Source organism: Anas acuta, chromosome 13, assembly GCF_963932015.1.
Source record: "Anas acuta chromosome 13, bAnaAcu1.1, whole genome shotgun sequence".
Classification (NCBI taxonomy): domain Eukaryota; kingdom Metazoa; phylum Chordata; class Aves; order Anseriformes; family Anatidae; genus Anas; species Anas acuta.
Genome location: NC_088991.1, coordinates 14,382,169 through 14,405,302, shown reverse-complemented (window position 1 = coordinate 14,405,302; position 23,134 = coordinate 14,382,169). Strand labels below are relative to the sequence as shown.

The 23,134-nt window shown below is 37.8% G+C and overlaps 1 protein-coding gene and 1 long non-coding RNA gene across 2 annotated transcripts in view; one reads left to right on the top strand and one right to left on the bottom strand.

The window, feature by feature from the left end:
* The first annotated feature begins 811 nt into the window (after positions 1 to 811).
* LOC137863779 (uncharacterized) lies at positions 812 to 2,385 on the top strand. The gene is made up of 2 exons (XR_011101141.1): positions 812 to 1,410; positions 1,824 to 2,385. It is a non-coding gene; the product is annotated as an uncharacterized lncRNA (long non-coding RNA).
* A 4,171-nt stretch (positions 2,386 to 6,556) lies between these two features.
* Positions 6,557 to 23,134, bottom strand: part of LOC137863497 (transmembrane 9 superfamily member 2-like) — a 30,407-nt gene continuing 13,829 nt past the window's right edge. The window contains exons 10-17 of the mRNA XM_068696661.1: positions 21,474 to 21,606; positions 19,844 to 19,963; positions 19,613 to 19,670; positions 17,392 to 17,551; positions 16,635 to 16,786; positions 15,969 to 16,080; positions 14,582 to 14,753; positions 6,557 to 7,173 (exon numbers count right to left, since the gene is read on the bottom strand). Coding sequence (XP_068552762.1) covers positions 7,106 to 7,173; positions 14,582 to 14,753; positions 15,969 to 16,080; positions 16,635 to 16,786; positions 17,392 to 17,551; positions 19,613 to 19,670; positions 19,844 to 19,963; positions 21,474 to 21,606 — 975 coding nt within the window. The 3' untranslated portion in view covers positions 6,557 to 7,105. The remainder of the gene's footprint in view (positions 7,174 to 14,581; positions 14,754 to 15,968; positions 16,081 to 16,634; positions 16,787 to 17,391; positions 17,552 to 19,612; positions 19,671 to 19,843; positions 19,964 to 21,473; positions 21,607 to 23,134) is intronic.

Genomic DNA, 23,134 nt, shown 5'->3' with positions numbered 1-23,134 from the left:
AAGCCATTTGGTCTCAGTCAAGCTCAGGACAACCCTTTCCCCACCCTCAGGCCCTGCAGGGCCAGCAGCCCTTATTGTAGTAGTGCCATTACAGCCTGGGGACACCCCACCACAGCTCAGCCACCCTCCCAGCCCAGAGGCACCCCCACCCTGCAGGGAGCCCCAGAAGCCAGCTCCCACCTCCCCATTTCTGACCAGGCAACCCTTATGCCAACCACTGCCAAAAACACCCTCCTCTTTCCCAGGACCCCATTCAGAGAGGAAAAACCCAAAAAGTGCACCATTTAACTCACATTATCACCTGCTGCTCGGGACCACAGGACCAGCAGAAGCTCCCCCAGCATACACATCCTGCCCCAGCTTCTCTCCCTGCTGCATCTGGGAGCACTCCCTATGGCAGTCAGGGGGCCCTGAGAGCTTTGCTGCTTAACCACCCACAGCTGCACAAGGAGCACCAATTCGCTGCTTGGTTTTGGTGCTGGGGCTGCTCACACAACCCACAGAGACACGTGCTAAACCACCTGACCTGCTTTTCTTCTTCCTCTGCCTCAGTATCCCTAATTTCCATGGGACTTCTTCTGCCTTCAATACATGAAGGATGACGGGCAGTTGTTTTGGTGCAGTTTCAGTAACCGAGTTGCTTCTTTTTTTTTTTCTTCCCCTTTAACCAAGGCTTCACTGCCAGTGCAACCTCTAGAGGAGGTGTTTGGCGAGGGCAGGTCAGAGAAAGCTGGAAACAAGCTGAGCCTGTGTGGAATTTGAGAGCTCGCACCTGGCTGTGTGACCACATTTCCCCCAGCCTGGCCAGGAGCTGCCCACTGCTGCCCCATCCACCCCACTCCGGAGGATACCTGACCACATGCAGCCATTTCACCCTGCTTGAACACCACAGGACCAACCCAGTCCTGAGGTTGCTTCTCTTCCTAATCCCAGACCAATGCCAGCAAGAAACCTGGGTGCCTTCACCTGCTGCTGCCAGGAGCATTGGAGAGCACCTACTTGAAGCACCCCACGTGTCCATGGCAAACTGAAGACCAGCCAAAAATGACCAAAAGCTGAGTAGTTATAGCAGGCAGAATGGAGATCACCCCGAGAGTGCCTGTAGCAGTAGGAAATTTGTTGGAAAAAATACCCTGTGCTAAGGCAGAGGAGAAGCTCCACATTGGTCCCTGCCAATCTGATTATCTGGATTGTTTCTTCTTCTTCCAGTCTCTGGATCTGGCTTGTTTAACCCCAAACCTATGACTGACAGACAATGAGGCACCTGGGCAGAGAAAGGCACCAGCAACATCTGCTGAGCTGAGCCAAATGCAGACCTGGCCTGCACAGTTTGGAGAAAACACCTTCTTTCTGCTGGCCACAGCACCTTCAAGGCAGCAGCTTTTTCCTGCAACCCCCCAAAATGCCCAGGTATTACTCACATCAAGACCTCAAAAAGCCCCTAAAGAAGAGGCAGGGCTGCTGCAACCACGATGGTCTCAGGACAACAATGAGCAAAGCTCCTCTGGAAGAGGGATTGTCTTTTATGAAGCTAACTAATACAGCCTGGACACTCAGGTTTCCTCACTGTGTCTCTTTTTGCCTGGAGCTGTCATCCTCAGGGATGAGCATTCCTGAGGTGCTGGCGTTGCACCTTCAGCAGCACACCAGGAGCAGAGGCACAGCGGCAGGGATTTCCTATGTTGCCCTTGCTGAGAGAAGTTACAGCTCAGTTACATGTCCTTTCTCTACTAATGGTAGCTCAGGAGGGAGACACATACTCTCTAGATTTACAAATATAATCCTCATACTGTACAATCCACTTTTTTTTTTTTTTTTGCCAGGTCTCCCACGCCTTTTCACATTTTGCGAAGCCTGTCAAGGAGCAGCACAGGGAGGAAAACTGAACCAGTAAATATGGGAGGCACATGTGCACATCTGATTAACCCGACTTTTTATGATAAACAAAGCAGCTCAAGGGCCCTGTTCCCTCTGTCCCCGCAATAAATCTCCTGGTTTTACTGTTTTATGATGTCAAACAACTAGGAGTTTTCCTTTGCTTGCAAATAGAACATAAATTACCTTGGGTAAACTCCATGGAGGCTAATGTTATCTATAAAATCCTGGCACTAATAACTTCATGGAAAGTCTAAGGGCTTCCCATTTTATATGAGTAATGCTAATTAGCACTGTAACCAGGAGGCATCTAGATTGGGAAGATAAAGTACCGCACTGTGAACACCGTAACTGTAGCTACTTTGGATGCCAAAATCGACAGTGACTCTGACCTGAGGTTTTGGGTACAGGCTTGCAGCATCTCAATAGAACATGAAAGGCATCCATCCTCCTTTTATCCCATCAAAGTCAAAGACATCTCACCTGGGTGTAAAGTAAATGTACTAAGAAGGATACTCCACGTCTCTGGGCAAGTTGCATGGCTGGTTGTTCTCCCACTGGAAAGCTTAGGCTGTTGTTAAATCCTTTCCTACCTGCTCTCTGCCACAGGAAGTTTGTTCTCCACAAGTGAATCATACAGCGTCAAATCACCATTTTGCTCTTAACAAAGAGGCTAAAACGAACAGGTTGATCTCTTCTTGTAACACTTTCCCCTTCTGGCTTTGTTGCACCCCCCTGGCAAAAGGGACAGGGAGTGATGCTGCCTCCCCCCTGCACCCCTGTACGTGTGCCTGGACCCAGTTTTTAGTCTGGCTGGGATAAAGACCTCCAGTCCCTCTTCACTTCAGTGTGTGTTCAGATGGGAGCAGTAGACAGATCAAGGAATCCCAAAAAGACACCTGGGATGAGCAGCAGAGCAGCTGGACCCCAGGGAGCAGCAACCCCCCAGGACCAGGGGCTACCAAGACAATGAATCCTCTCGGAGCACATCTGCCCCCCCCAGCCACTTGCTCCTGCTCTTGTTTTCGCTCCTGAGACACCAACCTTTGTGGGGAAGTGGGAAGCTGACCTAAACTGGGTTGGGTTCTCTGGGCACTAGAAAAGAATGAGAAAAAAAACTAACTTTGTGTGTGATACAGGGTGCTTTCAGACACGCTCTGTGCTGCTCGCAGTCTTTCCTGTCGAAGTCAGGACTGCCAGGGAAGAGCAGTTTCAGCGAATGCACCGTGCTGCCACAGTATGTGCACGAGTTTGCATCCACAACTTGTGCCATTTTGCACAATCATACACTATTGATAAACTTATTGGATTTTAAGAAAAAATATGACTGTCCATATTGCTTTTCTTATCATTTTTAGTGCATCTTACTAGCATATATGCCTACTGACTGAACACAAGTACCTCACATGTTCATAGCTCCCCCAGAGCAGCACAGTTTTTTAGTCTTCAAAGAAGTTTCAATAGGTAACACATGGATCCCATATGCATATTGGCACCTGACTTACCCTCGCTGTACATCAGCACAGCCTTGTTCTGACATTTTCATTCTGAACTGGGAGTGAAGATGAAGTTGTGTCTGTGTAACACTATTCAAGCAAGTAGAATGAAATGTAAAACATCAGCACGGAAATTCCTTCCTTCTTTGAGGCTCTTTTGTAACTTGTCAAGTTTTACTTAAAATATGACAAACATGACATTCTACAAACTTTGCCGGATTTGGGTGTTTCTTACAAGAAGAGTCTCACAAGGGAGATGCTTTACTTCATTTTCTGAGTCCATTACTGGGAGGGATGCAAAAATGGGATGTAGATACCTGTACTTCTACTTTAGAAAAGGTAAACTTTAGCTTTTTTTTTTTTTTTTTTTTTTTTTTTTTTAATAGAGTGCAAGAAGGCTCAAGTACCAGCAACAGGATAGGGAATGCTTTACTAAGTCCATTGTTCTATATAAAGGAAAGCCTATTCTGTGCCCAATAAAATTAAAACCAAGAAATTTGTCTACTGCTTTCTGGCTAGGTAAGCACACAACCTTTAAATTGTTACACGCTCCTAACCTGCGTTTAACTTGCAGCCCTGTGGCTTTCTCTAGGGGAGATGTAAAGCCAAAAGACAGCTTTCAACTTTTCCTCAGTCAAAACAGATGCCAGAAAATTCTTTCCAAGGGTTATGTCCAGATTCTTTCCAAACTGTACATATCTCAAATCTGGGGCCAGCAAAAATATTCAGATGTGGAGGACTTCAATAGACGAGAAGGGTAATTGTCTCTTCGGCAAGGGGAGCACAGTAGTGACAGCAAATCTCATTGCTGCCTGCTGATGGGAAAACGACAATGGACAAACTGTCTTGAAACATGCATCAGTGACTGTGGTTTCAGTTGCCACCTCCCCTCTGGATTTTAATAGCCACGGTTCAGACACTAGTCAAGATACAGCCTGGCTCAGCTCACCCTTGTAGCATACTTAAAAGAAACGAAAAAAAAAAAAGAAAAAAAAAAGAAAGAAAGACACCTTAGAAATTCACTTTAAATATACATAAGCATACAGCCCATGACAGGCCATAACAGCAGAAAAATTGTCTTTGCCACAAAAAAAAAAAAAAAAAAAGTTTTTTAATGGCTGCATGAGAATGACTGGCTTTACTTTTACAGCCATGGCTCTAGCCTACTTGCAAGCTTCAGAAACTTACTTAAGTCAGCTTTACTTTTTAACTCCCTAGTATTCACAGTAAAGCAGAGAAAGCATTGTGAATATAATTTTACAACTCATTTTATTTTGTCTCTTGTGAAACACATATTTATTAATCTGGCAAAATTTCCTGCCAGCATTTCATGCCAATTGTAGCTCCAAATTCTCTCATGAATTTGTTTGTCTTTGAACATGTAAAATTGAAAAGGAGCTTCAGCCAGCAATTCTTTTTTTTTTCTTTTTTAATGTATCCAATAAAATAAAAAATATTAAATATATGATTTAATAGAAAGGACCTTTTTAAACAGAGCAACATCAATTTCAATATGAGCATTAAGTCTTTAATAGAGGGAATGGTGTTCTTGGACTTGCAGATAACTGCAAGACGATCTCTCTCATGGCAGCTCTCTGGGCAAAACAGAAGTGGAAGCAGAGATTTTGGTGGTAAAACAGTCGGGAGGCCAAGTTGTGATCAAAAGCATACCTGAACCTCACTTGAAACAATCTTTACAGTTGCCAGTTCCTCCTGGTACACTAACTTTAAAGTGCTTGGATCTTTTTTTAATCAATTTGTCTGAAGCTGGTATTCCACAGAATGAAATATATTGTATTGTCATAGCTTTATGAGAAGAACTCCTAAAAGTACATGCAATAACATGTATTCTTGTTGTATGTGCTTTGTAAGCTTTCATTTGAAATTGCTCCCTGTCTTGCCTTGGAAAAAGAAAAAAAGTACCTGTATATGGCTTATGTGCTCTGTGGGACCTACCAGCAGTCTTCCCAAATTTGTAATAATTTGAAAGCAGCAGAAAAGCATCAGCTTGAAACAGAGTTATTAGTATAACCCCGAGCACAACAGTACGACACAGCCACTCCTCAGTTAATGCTCTAGTTGCTTGAGCAGTGAGGTTTCCACTGTGGCTGCACACTCCACCCAAGCTTCCTCTCACCTGAACTATATATTCATATCCTGTTCCCCAAGCATCAGGATTTTTAAAGCTTTTTTTTTTTTTCTTTCTTTTTTAAATGTCACAGGCACTGTTCTGCAGATGTAGCCAGGTACATCCGCTTAGGCAGGTGATCTGTCCCATACATAAGTAACCTGGAAGGAACTACAAGAGGTGAAACTTGAAATCCTCAAACCAAAGTTGCAGCTTTGAAAGGATATTAAACACTAACTACAATTACCTGGTATTTATATGACTATGAAAAGATATGGAGTCATTTTGGGTCTTGTTAAATTGCTGGCTTAGACCTTGAAAAGCAGCTTCCAGCAATGAATGTTTCCATATGCCAGTTAATAAGCTTTGAGTATTTCACCCATTAATCTGAGTGAACATCCCCTTATTCATCTCCAGCAGGGCCAGTAACACAGCCATTTGAATTATGTCTGCAGTGACTTTCTGCTCAGCCTCAAGTGCAATTCAAGATGTTGGAGAGTCTCTTTAAAGCCTTGACATTCCTGAGAGAAGAATGCCTGCAATCTTGTAACTGAAGAAGCTATTAAAATATCCATATCATGTAATCCAGCATTTAAGCACAGCTCTGCAGAGTGGGAAGAAAAGGTTTCACCTTTAAGAATCATCAGTTCTCAAGCCCACTAGATTCATGGCTAAACCTTCTGACAAGTTGCAGCGTTTTCCTAGGACGAAGAGCAATGAGATGCATGTTTCAGGCTGCTAAAAGAAGGGAAAGGGAATTTGCTCTAGTATAGAAAGCAAAGATTTGATAAGCAAAAATGTTGTGGAGAGAAAGAAAGTGCACAGCTGAAGCACAGCAATTTCATAAGCCTCTGGCCATCCTAGAGACATAGACTCAAGTAGCATAGCAGTCCTGCTTGCAGAGACAATTTCCAGCCATACAAGAAAAATAGTGCATGGATGTCATAGCCAAGCTACTTATAAGCAATATAAATTGGACGGCTATCAATGGGTTAAGCTCATGTGATCTGTGTTCAAATAGCGAAGGCCTAATTAACAAAAAAGGCAACAAGTCAGGTGGAGTTGTGCAGTTTTATTTGAACAAAAACCAGTGTCGATATTTTTAATAAAGGCTACGTTACACTAAGAGCATGTACAGTTGTAAGAAGATATCTAGTTGTACAGAAGGTATAGGATAATATGTACAATCATAGTTAAGTTAAAAATTCACATTTTACATAGATTTACTTGACAGTCCTGTGCTTTGATGGTATATAATTGGAAACCAAAAAAAAATTACAAAAAAAAATACAAGAAAATTCAGCTGGAGGACTGGTATAACGCATTCATCTCTCAAATAAACTAGTTCACAGGGTTTTTATTTCTTCTAAATCAAATTTTGGATACAAGTTTTAGAATGATTAGAACTAACATGTTCAATGAACATACTGATGTAAACTTTTTTTTTCCAATGGTGCCATTTCCTTCCATTAAAAAAAATGTATTTTAAGCTTTAGTCTGCTGTTCAGCTTTTACAAATTAGAATTACACAGTGTGTTTCTCAATACATGGTAAAAAAAATATCAAACAGCGAGGGAGATATGTTCAAAAGACACTTTGAAGCTTTTCAGTCCACTTTCACAACACTGTAAATCTTACTTACAAACCAGAAGCAGGCAAAAAATCCAATTGTTCCTAAAATGAGAAAGTGAAAATGGTTAGTTTAATCCTCCAGTCTGTGTTGAGAAAAATTTAACAAGCATATCCCAGCAGGACAGAATATAACATTGTAATACAGCTAACTATCCAAAATAACAACACTTGTTAAATTTAACAACACACGCACTCATCCCCAGGCTAAGTTGTTTATTTAGATCAAAGATGACTTTTAGGACCAGACTACTGGATGGACATTTAATGCACTGAAGGTGGTGCTACTATCACCACTACCGGGCACACAAGTGCCACTTAAGAAAATGATTTTTATATACAAACAAAGTGAACATTTACCTAAATCATTCAAAATTTTTTATTTTATTTTATTTTTAAGGACTACAATATCTTATGGTCATCTATGACTTATGCTAGAAAACATGACCTTCAGAAAAGTCACCTGGCCTGGTTTTCTGTTCATTATGCTCTACTGACACTCAAGAGCAATGATCTAACCCTGTATATCCCGTTACTTCCTTTTGCTAAAACAACGCTCTGAGCACTGCAGCAGTTGGGAGCAAGAATCAAACAGACTATCAGTAGCAAGCTCAAACCAAAACGAACAATTTTTATGTAAAGTATATTCAAGCTATGGATTTGCTTGCCACAAGTCACTATGGATAATAAAAACATAGATGTCTCAGTCAACTGAACAAATTAATAAACAAAGAAATCCAAAGGCTATTAATTACAAAGACACCATTTCAAGTGCTAAAAATGCCTTTGAGCCACAGGTGATGGAAGGCTGAGAGAAAGTGTCAGTAACATGCTTGCTCTGTTCTCACACCCCTCCCTTGGAGTACTGCTGTTAAGGTTCTTGGCTATAACCTTCCTCGATTTCTTACCAATCCATTTCTTTAGCCATCCAACCCAACAGCAGAAAAAAAAATAACACTCTGCAGGCTTTGTACTTTGGTAACTCAAGCCATAGGACTTGACATGTGCCACAGAGTAAGATGACGGAGAGATATGACAATAATGAATGAGATTGGCTATACCAGTTTTCTATTTTTAACCTGAAGAACAAGACTGTTTTTCATCCCACCATAACTATTATGGGACAAGTGCAAAGACATTGTCCAGCACATTTATTTATGAATTCCTCTAACAACTTACTATGTAAGGAGACATTGACTCCCATACAATTAAGTCTTAAGCTACTTTGGGAAGTGATGCATTGTTTCTCATGCTTTTACCTATGTGTAAATTGCTATGCAGATACTGATCTTTGCCAGTAAAAAAAAGTCTGTTCCAGCTGAACTCACTCTCAAAGACACAACTACACACCACCCCTGTGACAACCCTTAATAGCTACACTACCGTCACTTTCAAGATGATGCATTCAGCTCCACCAATTTTATATTCCTCATTTTCTATTTCTACAGCCCACGTTTAACATCAGCTCCAACCTTTTTCGCTATTTCATTGAGACTGGTGTACTAACTAGGAGGTTCATTATTAGGTATTTGTCTCTTCTGCATTCATTACACTTCCTACCTTTCAGATTCCATCTATGCATTTGATAAGTGAGGAATCTGTCTTTGGATGCTTATTATCTATATGCCAATTCTTGTGTCCTTCGTGCTACCACGTATATTTGCAGTTAAAGGCTTTTTGACAGCCTACTATTACGTGCCACAGATTACCCTTTCCCTCTGAGTTTGCAGTTATCATCCTCTGAAACAGTAGGAGACAGCAGATTTACTGCTCTTGATAGGAGATCAGACACTAACCACAGAAGGAATTTAATTCCTTTGTAGGCCTGACATCGCGAAGTCTTTGCAGTTTATGGTCAATTCTCATTCCTTCCTACTGTGCCCAATACTCCAATATCAGCATTGTTACTCTAAGCCTTACTCTCATGTTTTCTTTTCCTAATAATGGTGGTCAGCATCTGCTTTCTAGTTGTATTTATAATATAGCCCACTTTGAGCCTTCTATGGCTTTGAAAGCAATGTTTCTTCCAAATGTTTAACAGATGACATACCTTAAAATCTATCTGCTGTTCTACAACAGAATTGTAATATCACAAGAAAATGGTAGAACTTTAACACAAGAATGAGATTTACCAGTTTTCTGAACATCATAATTTAATATGGGAACATACTCTAAATGCACAGCATTTTCCTCCAATCCTTGTCGTTCTGAATTTTTATGATACACCAGCTTTCTAAAACACATGGCTTCATTTATAGCAGAATCAGCAGACTTCACACTGTGAACAAGCATTTTATCTATAAACAGATTTTCACAGGTTTCAGTAACACTGATTTTCAACTTCCTTCTTAAAAAGGCCTGGTTAGCTAATCAAAGACCAAGTTCCCCCCACTTCATTTTTTTTTTAAACTTTATCAGAAATTTTGCCAATGTATTGGAATTAGAGTAAGTCAGTGTTTTGTAACACAAGCAGTAAGTGGTAATGTTTGTCAGACACCAGATTTGAAGCATGAACTTACAAGCTCAAGAGAGAAAGGCTAGACTCGTCACCTAAAATAGAGCCTTATGTACTCATTACCTTCTTTGTCAGCGGAGTTTCCTTCTGTTATTACTTCCACAGTGCTTTAGTCCTACATCTATAATTAGGGCTTACCAGAACAGCAATTTCTTCTTCCCCACAGACACAAATGTATCCTACAAATTTCAGGTGTGGATTGCTCTACAGACCATAAAGGTCAGTGCATGGGTGTGTTGATATTACACCATCAGTATTAATGGATAGAAACTGACATAAGTTAAGGAAACGTTATTTATAAGGTTTCCTTGTATAGCTACTTTACCTACAGCATAGCTTATGTTAGTGCAATGAAAAGCTTATTTATTTATTTATTTATTAAAAAATGTAAGCAGTACAGTGTCTGGTTCCACTGATATTCGTTTTTTTTCGCCCACCTCAGACCTACAGGTGCCGGTGATTCCATGAACTTCTAAAGAGGTCCACAAATTTTGTCAGAAGGTTTCCAATTTTCTATAGAGCCGTAAATATCCAAATTAGAAAGGGATATTCAAATGAGTAATGACTGGGGAAAAACAACTCTGACCTAGTTTGGTTTCATAAAAAAAAAAAAAAAAGTCTAGCCAGAATGTTTCCTACATTTTAGACCGTTTCACAAATCTGCCATTTGTTACAAATTTTAGCACTTTATACAAAAGCTTCAACATACTGGACCTTTAGGACAGTGATGACTTGGGTAGCAGATTCTCAGATTCCTCTTTTGCTTTAACGAAAGTTAATTTTAATACAGATAAGCATACAACCAGTTTCCTACACCTGTCACTCTACCCAGTAAAGTTGTCATCACTGGTTGCGCTACTTACAGTACAACTTAGCCATCCAAAGTAGCATGATTTGAAGTGTATATTCTTGAAAACCACTCAGCTCTTCAATCTTGAGCATTTTTTCTAAGCACGTCCTGTTCCTAAATAAAAATCATCCCTCTCAAATTATCAAATTATGCTTCTCTCATTAGAATACCAGGACTACCTAGATAAGCTGTAATCACCCAAGCATCTTGCTTACATATGTTTCTTTCAAACACATTCAAACTGAAATCAAAGTCTTGAGGCACTATCAACAAAGAGCATACCTCTTCAGCTTGCTGCTTCACTGACACACATCAATGAACGCAACAAAACAGAAAACAGATACATAAAGACATAAAGTCTTTTTTCCCTTAAAGCTGTTACATTCTATCAGTAAGTACTTTCAAAAACAAAACAACATTAGTTCAAAGAAGTAACCTCTAAAGTTATTCTATGATTGGTCTAAACTCCTTTCCATTGTAAGGTTTTCACAGCTTTAATATGCAAATCTATTAAATGTCACAGCACAAAGATACCAAGTCTGACACCAATTCCTCCACTGAGCCTGTAAAGTCTATTTGTTTTAATCTAACATGATCAATTAATTTTGTGGGTAATGTCTACCTTAAACCAATCACAAGTACTCAGAAGCTTCAATTATATGAAAAGGCATTTGAACAATATACATTTAAGAACTCACTTTCGCAGAATAAGCCTTTATTTTTCCCTAAGTTGGTGACCTTCATATCTTAAGATTCTGCCTCTCTAAATAACCCCTACTAGTCTAGGAGGCTGATATCATCCTAGTGCACTGCAGCCCACTGCACATGACTGCTCTTCCCAGGGAGGCACAGCTAAAAGTTCATTTTTGTGGGAGACGTTTAAATTCAAGTACCTAATTGTAAAGATGCCTTGAGTAGCTTCTCCATCCAGGAAGCAAAATATGTCCAATGCACCTGTTTATACTTACTAGGGAGACACTGACATCTCAGGTTTTTGTTTTTGTTTTTTTGAGTTTTTGGCCTCCAGTTCCTATAGTGTTGAATACTCTGCCCTGTAATATACACTATCTCTCAGCAACAGTTTTCTTATATGAGAAAGAAGATCAAAAGCTAGCAACTAACTGGTTAAAGGAAGGTTATTAGTAAACTAGTTTAGATTCAATGTTAAAAACAAGGATTATTCCACAGAATAATGCCAAAATACATTAAGCAGACTTTTCTGCTCTATTCATCTCTCCTAGCTTTATTGTTTAATGAAGAAAAAAGAATTCAAAGCACGAACAATTTGTAAGAAAGCAAATAGAAAAGCACTCTGCACTTGGCTGATACTTCTTATGTACCTTAAAAGCTCTCTGTATCATACTGGTTTCAATCATTGCACAGTGGTGGGTGCTTCAGAATCTCAGATTCTAAACACAATCTACCCAGAAGATCAAAACTCAATTTTGAAAATGGCATTAACCCACAAGTGAAAATGATGTTCAAAAATAGAGGTCACTAAAGCAACATGCTTTGACTACGATCAGCATTTTCGTCTCCTAGCATAAAATGCATGTAATCATGTAGCTATCTACATTTAACCGTACTTATTCCTTCTTGAAATGTTAGCTGCACGTTGAAATAAAATTGTCTTGTTTGGGTGTGCATGCTTAGTCTTCACCAGATTATATTATTGTCATTGTTGCCATACAAGTATTCAGTTCCTATATAGTTATTCACTACAATCTTTTCTGTAACATTCACGGTAACATAACACACTGCTGTGTAGGAGGTATTAACACTGCCCTTCATATTTCTGTCACAGTTGCTGCGACCTAGTATGCAACACAGACAACCAGAATGCCTACTGCTAACTTAAATGGAACAGGCCAACGTCCCGTTTTGGGAACATACATACAGGAAGAATGCTGTTACTACAAACAGTGTGCCAAGTTATGTTAGTAAACCATTTAACCTCCATAAACTTGTGAAGGACCCTTACTTTCCAAAGCAAGTGTTATTAAGGAATATTCTACAAAATAAAGCTGAAAACATTTAACTTTGAATCATTTATCAGCAGTAGCTTAAATTTCAGCCCAAACTTCAACTATCAAACTAAATACTGGACAACAAATTACTAATGCATTTTAAATTAGCAAAGATTTATTACACACTCTACACACCTTTCACCTTTCTAGTGACTAGCTATTCTACAACTTCTTTTTTTTTTTAAGTGACCACATAAAAGCTTTCCTCATGAACTACAAATATAGCACAGCTACCAACATATTTAAAAATAAGTAAATAAATATAAGTGACAGCATCACAGCAGTAACAGCAGCACAGTTTATTATTTATTATTGTACTTTTGGGGCCTCACTGGTCTCCACATCAAGAACTCCAGGATCAGCACATCTGAAGCTTTTAATGCCATTTCAGCAGCTGCCATGACAGTTTCAATTATCGTTTTATATATGAAAGGGATATTTTTAATTCTACCAATTTGCATCTTGTAAGTGAAATTGAAATTGGCAGAACAGCAGCTAACCTATGCTAAAACCCAGACACATTAACATATTGCCTTAGTTTAAAAGTAATTAAAACATTTCAGACTACAGGGTGGGTTTTTTTAATTTCTTTTTAATAAATATATTATATATATATTATAGAGGACATCTGGAGCTTGTCTGTTTTGCCAGGATTTAAGCAGGGTTTTAACTGGCAATATGCCAACTTCTGTGTTTGCCTCCTAATAATAAAGAATTAGAAGAATTAAGTCCGCCTTGTTTTCCTTTTTTTTTTTGTTTTTAAAGCTTCTTTTGACTTTCCTTAGAAGATAGTTCTAAATAACAAGCAACAATAAAGATCTAGGAATAGGTAACAGTTATTATTATTAAATTTAATTTCTAGAGAGTATTTGTTTTCTTCAGCATTTTAATACAAATAGTGCTATCTTTTTTGTACATACTCAACTAGTGTTAGAGACAGAAAGATGAAGGAGGTCCTTCTTACTGCTGAACTTACAAAGTATGATGCTAAGGCTTCTTTCATTACTTATTTTAGCCATTCTTTTCTAAATTGCATCGAGGGAGTTAAGTGACACATTCCACGAAGAAAACAGAAAGTATTTATGGCAGGCTTTGATAATCAGGTAGATGTTAAGAAGTAACAATGTGAACCATTGTACCATCCACAACAAGATCCTTTTCTTTTGGAACAAATTTCAGGAACGAACATACGGCTGGTTTTATAAACAACTCATTATACATGAACTAGCATTTCTTCTAGTTTATCACTGCCGTACTTTCCCATGTCAAGTAGAGTAATACATAACTTCATGTGTTAAACTACATACAGAAGAGCAGCAGTGAAAAACACCAATATAGAACACTCCTGGCTATTAGAAGCTTCAAAGAGCTTCTAATTTCACATGGTAAGACTGGAATGGCTTTCCCATCAAATCAACCACAAAACTATATTTTGAGCCACATGACTATGAATATTGGAATAATTATGTAAAAGGCACTTAGTCTGCACGAGTACCATCAGGAACAGAAACTAGATTACTAAAATGGAAAGCTGTATTTCAAAGAGGTTCCTCCAGTTAAGGTGTTTTCATGCCATTAAGAAGGGGTGCCACAATTCAACAGGTACACAATTCGCCTACTGCTAACAGTACTAGAGCTCACTGTTGTCGTCCAGTACCATTCTGCTTCACCTACTAATAGTGAAAGATGAAAATATCTTTTATCCTCCATATACTGAGTACAATCTTTAACTACAGAAATAGAACCAATTATGAAATCCAAAATTAAGTTAAATACCCCTGATATCAAAGTGAACAAGAAAAGCTCTTTGAAAATACAATGGTTTGAACTCGCTGCTAATATAATATGCAATAAAAAGAAAATTGCACTATAAAAGTAATTTCAAGTTAAACAAAAAGCCTCTAAGAATATCTCATTGTGGTTTCACAAACCATAAAAGTAATACTGACCACGGAGTCATAAATTGTATTTAATGTTTCAGACTGGAACAAGAAATGTTAGGTGAAATTTAGACAAATAATGAAACCCCTGCATTCATTTTACATTGAATGCTATACTCACCCGTGAAAAGGAAGAAAATCAAGACCATGATCATTGTGTAACCAAAGTATAAAATGGTGCTAGCAGTTCCTGTTATTTGGAGTTTAGAGAAGAAGTAATGAACTGCATAGATAAAGAGATAAACAGCTGTAAAGCTGCTTGTCAAAAACGATCGCCACCACCAGTGATAATCCTGAAAGAAACAAACCATTAAGTTGGATAAATCACATAGAAAACAAAAAATAATCTGTTTTTTAAAAGATAGCATTGTATCATGAAACAAGTTTTGAAGAATCAAAGGTATCTCCAAAAAAAACAACATAGTACATAACTAGTTTTTTTTCCCCTCGAAGTCTGCTGTACTGTTTCCACCATTAACATTAAATTATTCTAGAATCAAGGCTGTTTATTTGTGCTTATCTACTGCAGATGGTTGCAGAAAATAAAGGTCCAGTCTACACTGTCTTAAGTAAATGTAGGTTTTCCTGCCATATCTGTACCAATATTACTTATCAGTTACATGTATGCAAAGGGACTTTTCACTCCAATGGATTAATCTTAAAGTTGTTAGTGCTCATTCTCAGATTGGCAACTTTACAAGTAGTAACACCATAAAAAAAAAAAAAGTATCACCATAAAAAAAAAAAGTAGCACAGGCACTCTAGTATGCAGTTTAATTGCAGGCACAATAGACACTAACTGCGAGGAACACATATTAAAGACATATTAATTCTCCCTAATTGCAATGCATACAAACGTTATGGATGCTGAGTTTTTGTAAATCTGCCTTGGTCAGCACACAAAACCTTTAACCAACTGGATGCTGAAACTGTATTATAATGGCATTATACAGTGCTTGACAGGACAAACCTTAGGTTTTGTCTTCTCCCAAACATTAACGGAAAGATACCTTTTAATGATATAAATTTCAGTGCTGAAAAAAAGTCTAATAAAACCTGAAGCACATGCAAATTTCATAAGTCAACTTGAAAAATTTCTCCCCTTTGCACACCCATTGCTTTCTACCATTAAGCTAAAACCACCATCAAATAAAGCCTAAAGTCTTGTATGACAAGTTTGCATAGCAGTCTTCCTCCTCAGCCTGCTTATGAACAGAAACAGTACAACCAGAAGGCTAGTGCTGATGTCCACGTACTTTCAGAAACACCTGCACCACTAAAGGAGGCAGGCAGTTTATAATGGTAGTTGTAGTACCACTGGAAAAACTACAAGAGATTTTTGAAGCAGGAGGTGCATTTCAGAGAAGTGGCCAGGATAGGCACGTGGAAGGCTGACAATACAAGCCATTTATGGTGTCCAGCACACCACAGTATATGTGAATACCTCAATTCTACTTCTAACATATTCTAGCTAAAAATGGTATCTACATCAGAACTGTACTTTTTACCTCTGCACAGAGATGGAAGTAACACAGCAAAACTGTAGCCTCAGAACACGTAATTAGAAGAATTATAAAAACTAGGAACAGGAAACCAAACATGTAGTACATTTGATGAGACCTAAAATAAATAAATAAATAAATAAATAGGAGCATCATTTTCAGCTGAAGTTCTGAGTTAACTTACAGTGTTACATGGCCATATAATAAGCTAATAAAAACAGACAAAAAATCATCACACCCATACAGATAGGAAAAAAATTTCAGAAGGGATGGAGTCCTCATTTTGCAGAAGATGGAATCCCAAGATATTGATCTGATTTAAGAGCTAAAACTGCTAGATAATTTTAGATTCATAGATTACATTATAGTTACACAATAGCTTAAGCTCTGCCTAAGCACTGCAGCAAGAAACTGTATGTGCTGTTCAGAGCTGGAAAGATAAAACAAGACAACTGGGACTCTAATTTTATGCTTCATGGGTGTCAATAAGAACTATTTTTTTATATATAATTTCTAAGCATAGGAAAAAAATATGCAGATTCTGGAAATTCCAAAAAAGTCTGCATGACGAATTTGTTATTCCTCATACTAACTGGCTTAGAATGTTCAAACTCAATGCTCGCTATCAAACCAGTGTAACTAGAGCAGTAATAACAACAAAGCCATACTCACCAAATGCTATTCAGAATGAAAAAGAGTTGAATGAAAATACAGCCAAAGGGCAAGATGCCACCCATTATGATACCAGGCAATGGTTTTGTGAAAAAGGACTGTTCCGGAATTTGGCGAGGAATCTGGTTTGTACGAACTGGGTGTTCAATAGGCTTTGAATGAAATTAAAATGATTAAAAGATAAATTGTTACATCATAAATAAGATAACTTCTCCCTAGTATTAAGTATATAAAGATTTGATAAACTTAACTTTCAATTCTTTTCATCCATAAGCTATCACAAGTTACCAAACTAAAAAAACCCTACAAACCTGATATCTATCATTAGGAAAAATACACACATTTTAAACACTACAGCTATTGGTCATTAAGCAAGTTAGAACACAGAGGAAAAAATTCTGCTTTCTTTAATTGAAAAAAAAAAATAAAATAAAACTTAGTTGCCTGGCATTATCTCAAACTACTGAAACACAAATTGAATTTACTTCAAAACTGAAAAGGGTGAAGTGCTACTAAGTAAAACAAACAAGCGCTTAAGACTTCTACAAGAGCACTATCAAATTCTGATTCCAGTAGTCAGAAAAAAAGTTTGGTGCAGCTTTTTTTATGAGCACATATACAGTTTCAAATCATGAGAAACTGAAACATCATTTCAGTCACAGGGCTGTATTCAGTCAAACCAGTTCTTGTATTAGGAATTTAATGGCTCAGCTGCAGAAGACAAGTGTATTTCAAAAATGTATTCAAAGGGCCCTACCTTCTCCTTGAAGCCAAAATATGCACCAATAAAGGTTAGTGGGACTGAAATTCCAAACCACATGGCTAGGATAGCAACCAAGGTACCAAAAGGGATGGCAGCGGAGGATCCTTTTACCCACAGGATGAGATTCATAATGAAGAAATCAGCAAAGACAATTCTGAAAAACAAAAACAACAGATAATATAAAAAAACACTCAGGAAATAATAAATATCAGTTAGTATTAAAACCAAGCCAGCTAAAGGCCTGCATAAGAAAAATGTTGATTCTTGCAATCTTTCATTCTCTAACAGTCCTATTTACTTTCAGCAATAGTGCAGTTGATATAAAAATGCTTGCAACATCCAATGCCTCTAGTGCAGGTATCTATAGTAAAGCCACTAACTAAAGATAGTACACATAAAACAACAAAGTAACAGAAAGATTCCATTATAAAATCTATGCTAAAAGACTAGTTAAAAAATAAAAATAAAAAAATCTCAAATCCAAATCAACTTTCCTAATATTGCCAGTCTTTAACTCCTTTACACAGGTCCTTTCTAATCAGTAAATTCTCTCTGGAAAAAAAAAAAAAAAAAAAAAAAAACAAACATAGTGATAGAAAAATCTCGTAATTAGGAGGCCACGTCACTCTCACAACAAACACACCACGCTACAACGTTGCAGAAGGATGGATTGTTATGGGGAAGATCTCTCGAGATCCTTTTTATTAACACCTCATGAAGTTACACAGTTCAGTAGCTCACACTTTGGGAGAAGTTAAATAAATATGTCATCAGTTATGGCATATCTACAGACCTGTTCTTTCCTCCCACATTGAGTGCATACTCCTTATTTTCTAAACATCTTAGAAAAACAACTCCAAGATGAATGATGATTTCAAACATCCCATTCTGAAAGTAATACAAAACATTCTAACGTTCTACAAGGGAAACCCATTTAAAAGCCTGACTGAATTCCCACTGTCCTGTGTTCTGAATCTTCTGAATTCACGAGGATTCAGCCTCAGAAAGGGCCACAGCAAAATGCACCATTCTCTGTGTTTTGTTAAAAAAGGGTTTCCAAGGCAGAATTTATACTACCCTTAAGCAAGCATACACACTCCACTCTATTTAATTAAGAAACAAAGGGGAAGGAGGGTGTGACTAGATTAATAGGCAGGCAGAAGAAGCCTTACACTTGCCAAAACTGTTTGGGGGAATAGACATATTAAATAAGCACATTCAAAGTTACCTACGGTGTATGCATCTTGTTGAATAAAAAATAAATCCATTTTATAATCTGCCCACACTTTTCATGCAGACCCTACTTACCCCCTCCAAAGTTAGAAAAAAAAACCAACAACCTGCATATATGAAAACCCATCAGTCTACTGAGGCTCTAAGTGCCTTAGGTTGTTTATGATGTTATGCAAATTCACTGAACTAGCATAGCATAATCAAGACATCTGTTCCTATTTTACCATCCCCAATCATTTTACTTCCTCTGTGAAACTTAATTTATTTGGGAGTTTAAATGATCACAACAATATTTCTTCCACCGATAAATAGTTTCTTCTCTCTCAAGATAATATCTAAATGACAGCAGGGAGACTGAAGCACATTTTGTTTAGAAATAAGATCTCAGAAATACTACACTCAGTTGTTATCGAACACATTACATTTCATTTGATGAAGCTCTATGTTAGTTGAAATCAACTTATACTTTTTTTTTTTTGGCAGAAATACCTTAAAAAATTTATAACCTTTTCCTTAACTTTTGCCAAGGGCATTTGTCAAAGGATAACTTCATGTAGCCAAAGTTGAAACCACGAAATATAGAAGACTTGCAGAAGAAATTAGTTTCTATTCCCTTTCTTCACTGACCTAATTCTCACAAAAGGTCTTGAGAGCTACGAGAAAAGGAAAGGTAGGAGAACTGTCACTCTTCCCAAGCACAACAGCATTGGCCATAGTGTTATACACAACCACAGCAATCTCAGAAACTGGACATTACCTACATTTATATAAAGGCTTACAACGTTAGAGAATCTCTGCATTATTCTCACCTGGAAGCATACTAAACTTCTCCAAATTCTTAGATCTGTTTTGGCTTAAGATCGACTGCCTATTAAAACAGAGCTACACTGCCGAAGTTAACTTCCTAAGCAACATTTTTCAACTGGTCACTCAAAAGAATTCTAAGGTAAGAGGAATTTTAAGACCAAGGGGAAGCACTTACCCAGGACAAAGCAGAGCTGTAAGCAAAACGTTTGTCTTCCACTTCTCACCTCTAAATGCTGAGGGGAAGAAGTAAAAACAATTTCAAGGTGTAGACTTTTTCCAACTGTTTTACAGCAGGGCAGCACGAAGCAGGTTTATTGTCTGAGACATGAGCTCCAGTTAGAAGTATTAAGCTCAGCAATTCTGAGTTTAACCTGCTGTGCCACATTAAACAAATGCTTCTACTTACTCTTGTACATTCTAGCAGACACATAACCAGCCGGAGTTCCTAGTAAGACCCACAGTACAACTGCACAGGTCATCAAAGCACCACGGTTGGCAGGAGAAAGAAAACCAAGGCAAGCTAGGACTAAAGATACAAAGAGATTTAGATATTCATTGAAACATCAGATTCTCCTGTAACATATATCAGAGTACAGGCTTACCCCCTTCCACCACCAGATATTCAGATGGAGACTACATGTATAAGTTCTCTTATACAGTATGAGAGTACATATGACAGTACCTCTACCATCAATGTTTCCTTCATAACAAAGCATTATTTCCACGTCAACCTTTACAGGAAGAGTCTCACAGCCAGCAGACTAAAAAGCAACACCCCTCCCCAGAGACAAGCAATGAACTCGAACCACAATGCAGCTTGAAGAAGCCTGCTTCCAACATCCTACATTTCTCCTGTAAACACGCATGGCCGCTACTCACACGTGGTAAGTAATAAGAGAAGTTTGGTATGCACCATAAAGCAGATGTGAGAACAGTAGGTCTGGAGATGCCGAAAAATTGGACAGAGCTAAGTTTGTTTGCCTTTTAAGATAGAAATAAACATGGAGATGAAAGACTAAGTGAGTTGCTTGAAATACCATGAAAGCACTCAGCCACCACGATGGACAACGCTTATCTCAAGAACACATTACCTTGAAAATAGGCCTGTCTATTAAAACAAACCAAAAAAAAAGTTGTCTGAGTTCAAAGTAATTATAGAGGCCTGCACAGCGAGATACTCAGAAAATGAGTTTTAGTGGTCTCTAGCAGAAAGTTTTGTTTGTAGCAGAAAGAAAAATTTCTTTCTATGCACTCTGGTTGGGCAGAAAACTACCGCGGTTAAGTAAGTTAAAAAGAGCTATAATCAACAATGAAGAACAAACCCACAAAGAAAATAATGTGAAGTTTATATTAATCTTACAGCATCATTTAATGAATAGAAAAAAGAAGAGTTGTTCTGTGGTAGCACTGAAAGACCATGATGTCTAGAAAAATCCAAAAAAAATGAAAGAAAAAAGATTGGTAATATGCTTTATAGATAACATAATAAAACACTGACTTGTGACAGGTACCAAAGTCACGTACATGTCTAGTTATTTATTGCAGGCTGTCATTATCTCAATGTTATGTCAGTATTATTTCATCGGCATGCATTCTAGCTCTTATTTCTGCATGGCTGCAGGCTGTTGTGTCAAACGTATTAGATAGAAAGTGTTCTGAGAACATTAAAGCTTTGATTATACGTCTTTGAACTTGCATAACTGGATCCTTAGATAATTTACACCATGACAAACTGTGTTTTTTTTTGTTGTTGTTGTTTTGTTTTTAAGGAAGCTTGTAACAGGGAAGATTCAATACTGCAATCATGAAGAATCTGAACTGGTCCAGGTACCACAACGTTTTAAACAAGATCATTTCCAATAACATTACTGAAGCTATCTAAATTACTGCTATGAAATAGCAGTGATATTTTATTTTATTAAAGGAAGGACTTCACTTCCAAAAGAAGGCTTCTAATATTTGTGTAAAAACATTGTAACTTTCTTACACTATTGCACTACAAACACATCACCTTAGTAAACTAAAAAGTTACTTACATAAAGTAATAAATGTCATAATGAAAATCTGTGTTCCTTGGCCCAAGAAGACAGACAGTAACATTCCCTTCCTTGGAGGTCTAAACACATCTCCATGAACCAGCTTCCAGCCAAATTCCTCTTGGGCGTCTTCCTGTACAAAATCAACAATGTCTTTAGCAAAAATACATAACGCAGTAGTGAATTAACAGAAACAAGATGTGAAATACATATTTAGAGTTTGATTAACCTCCAGCTTAGTTCTAGAGACAGACTAATTGCATCTGATTCATCACTCATTGATTTTTATAACCCCCTAATGGTTCAGTGAAAGAAAAAGGCAGGATTTATCAAGAAAATCCTCATCTCAGAGCAAGAAAAAACAAAGTGCAATTAGCCAAACCATGTAACATCATTCTAAATTTAAACCAAACCAAAACATTTCATTTAATTTAACTTGGATTATAGCATTTCAATGTAGTTCAAGCTAAGCTTTTTTCTTTTTTTTCTCTTCCAAAGCATATCAGTCTCAATGACAATACTGAAAAGGATTAAGTGGTCTGTTCCCTGTACTCCAGAAGAAAGTCTGCTCCCTAGACTCACTAGGGGCAAGTACAAACATTCTTTGTCCCACTGACAGAAGTGAATGGATGGATGGCATGGGGGGAGGGAGGAATCCTTAGTCCATTGGTACTAAGGAACCACTGCTGAAGAATACAGCTTTTCAATGAAGTTGCTAAAAACAAATACCTCCCCCTCACAGAAAACAAAACCTAAACACACAACTGCAAGCAAACAACCACTCAAGAAGGCTACTCTCTTCCTCATACAGTTAAAAGCTCCAGGTTTCATTCAACCCAAGCGAATTGCATATAGTTCACTGGACTGTTTAAACACCAAAATCACGGCATGCAAGACATGGTGCAACAAAGAATACAGACCAAACCGGTGAATGACACAAAGCATCTTATCTTTGTCTTCCTTATGCTGATACTTTTGCCTGCATTTGTTAGCTAGAAATTACTCTCAGAAGTCTGGTATATTAAAAATTGAGAAATGTCTCTTAAACACAAGATAACACTGATTGTAACTATGCCCATAAAGAAAGGGATACCAGGTATCTCAGTATAATTCCAACACATCAGTACTCTTCCAGTAAAGGTTTGTTTAGTTAAAGAAAAATGAAAACCACACTTTCTTTTAAGTCACCATAACTAGTTGAAGTTCAGAAGATAAGAAAGTAAAGGCAGAAGGAAGATTTTTCTCAGGTAACTGCAAAGAATGAAAGAATGTAAAAGGTTACCATCTGAAGCTAAATCTTTATCTGTTTTCCTGACAAAATGAGGAAAATGTTGTGCAAGTTTGGAATGCATGGCCCATACATTCCTCTTCCTTCAATTGTTCCAGTGAACCTCCAGCATTCCCTAAATGAGATTACTAATCTCATTCACTGCATCTTCCTCAGACTGGACCCTCTTTTGCACCATTATTTCACACCTTTTTAAAATCAGCTCCTTGAACTACAACAGATCTTTAAGTCTCTTACACTGGCTAGAATACAAAAAAGTGGATTTTTGAAAGTTGGACCTATCCCTGCTGTTATCCGTAAAAACTAATCAAACTTTTAAAAGTCTCACTCTTTATCACATTAAGAATGACCAACTAATAAAAAGACAACACAG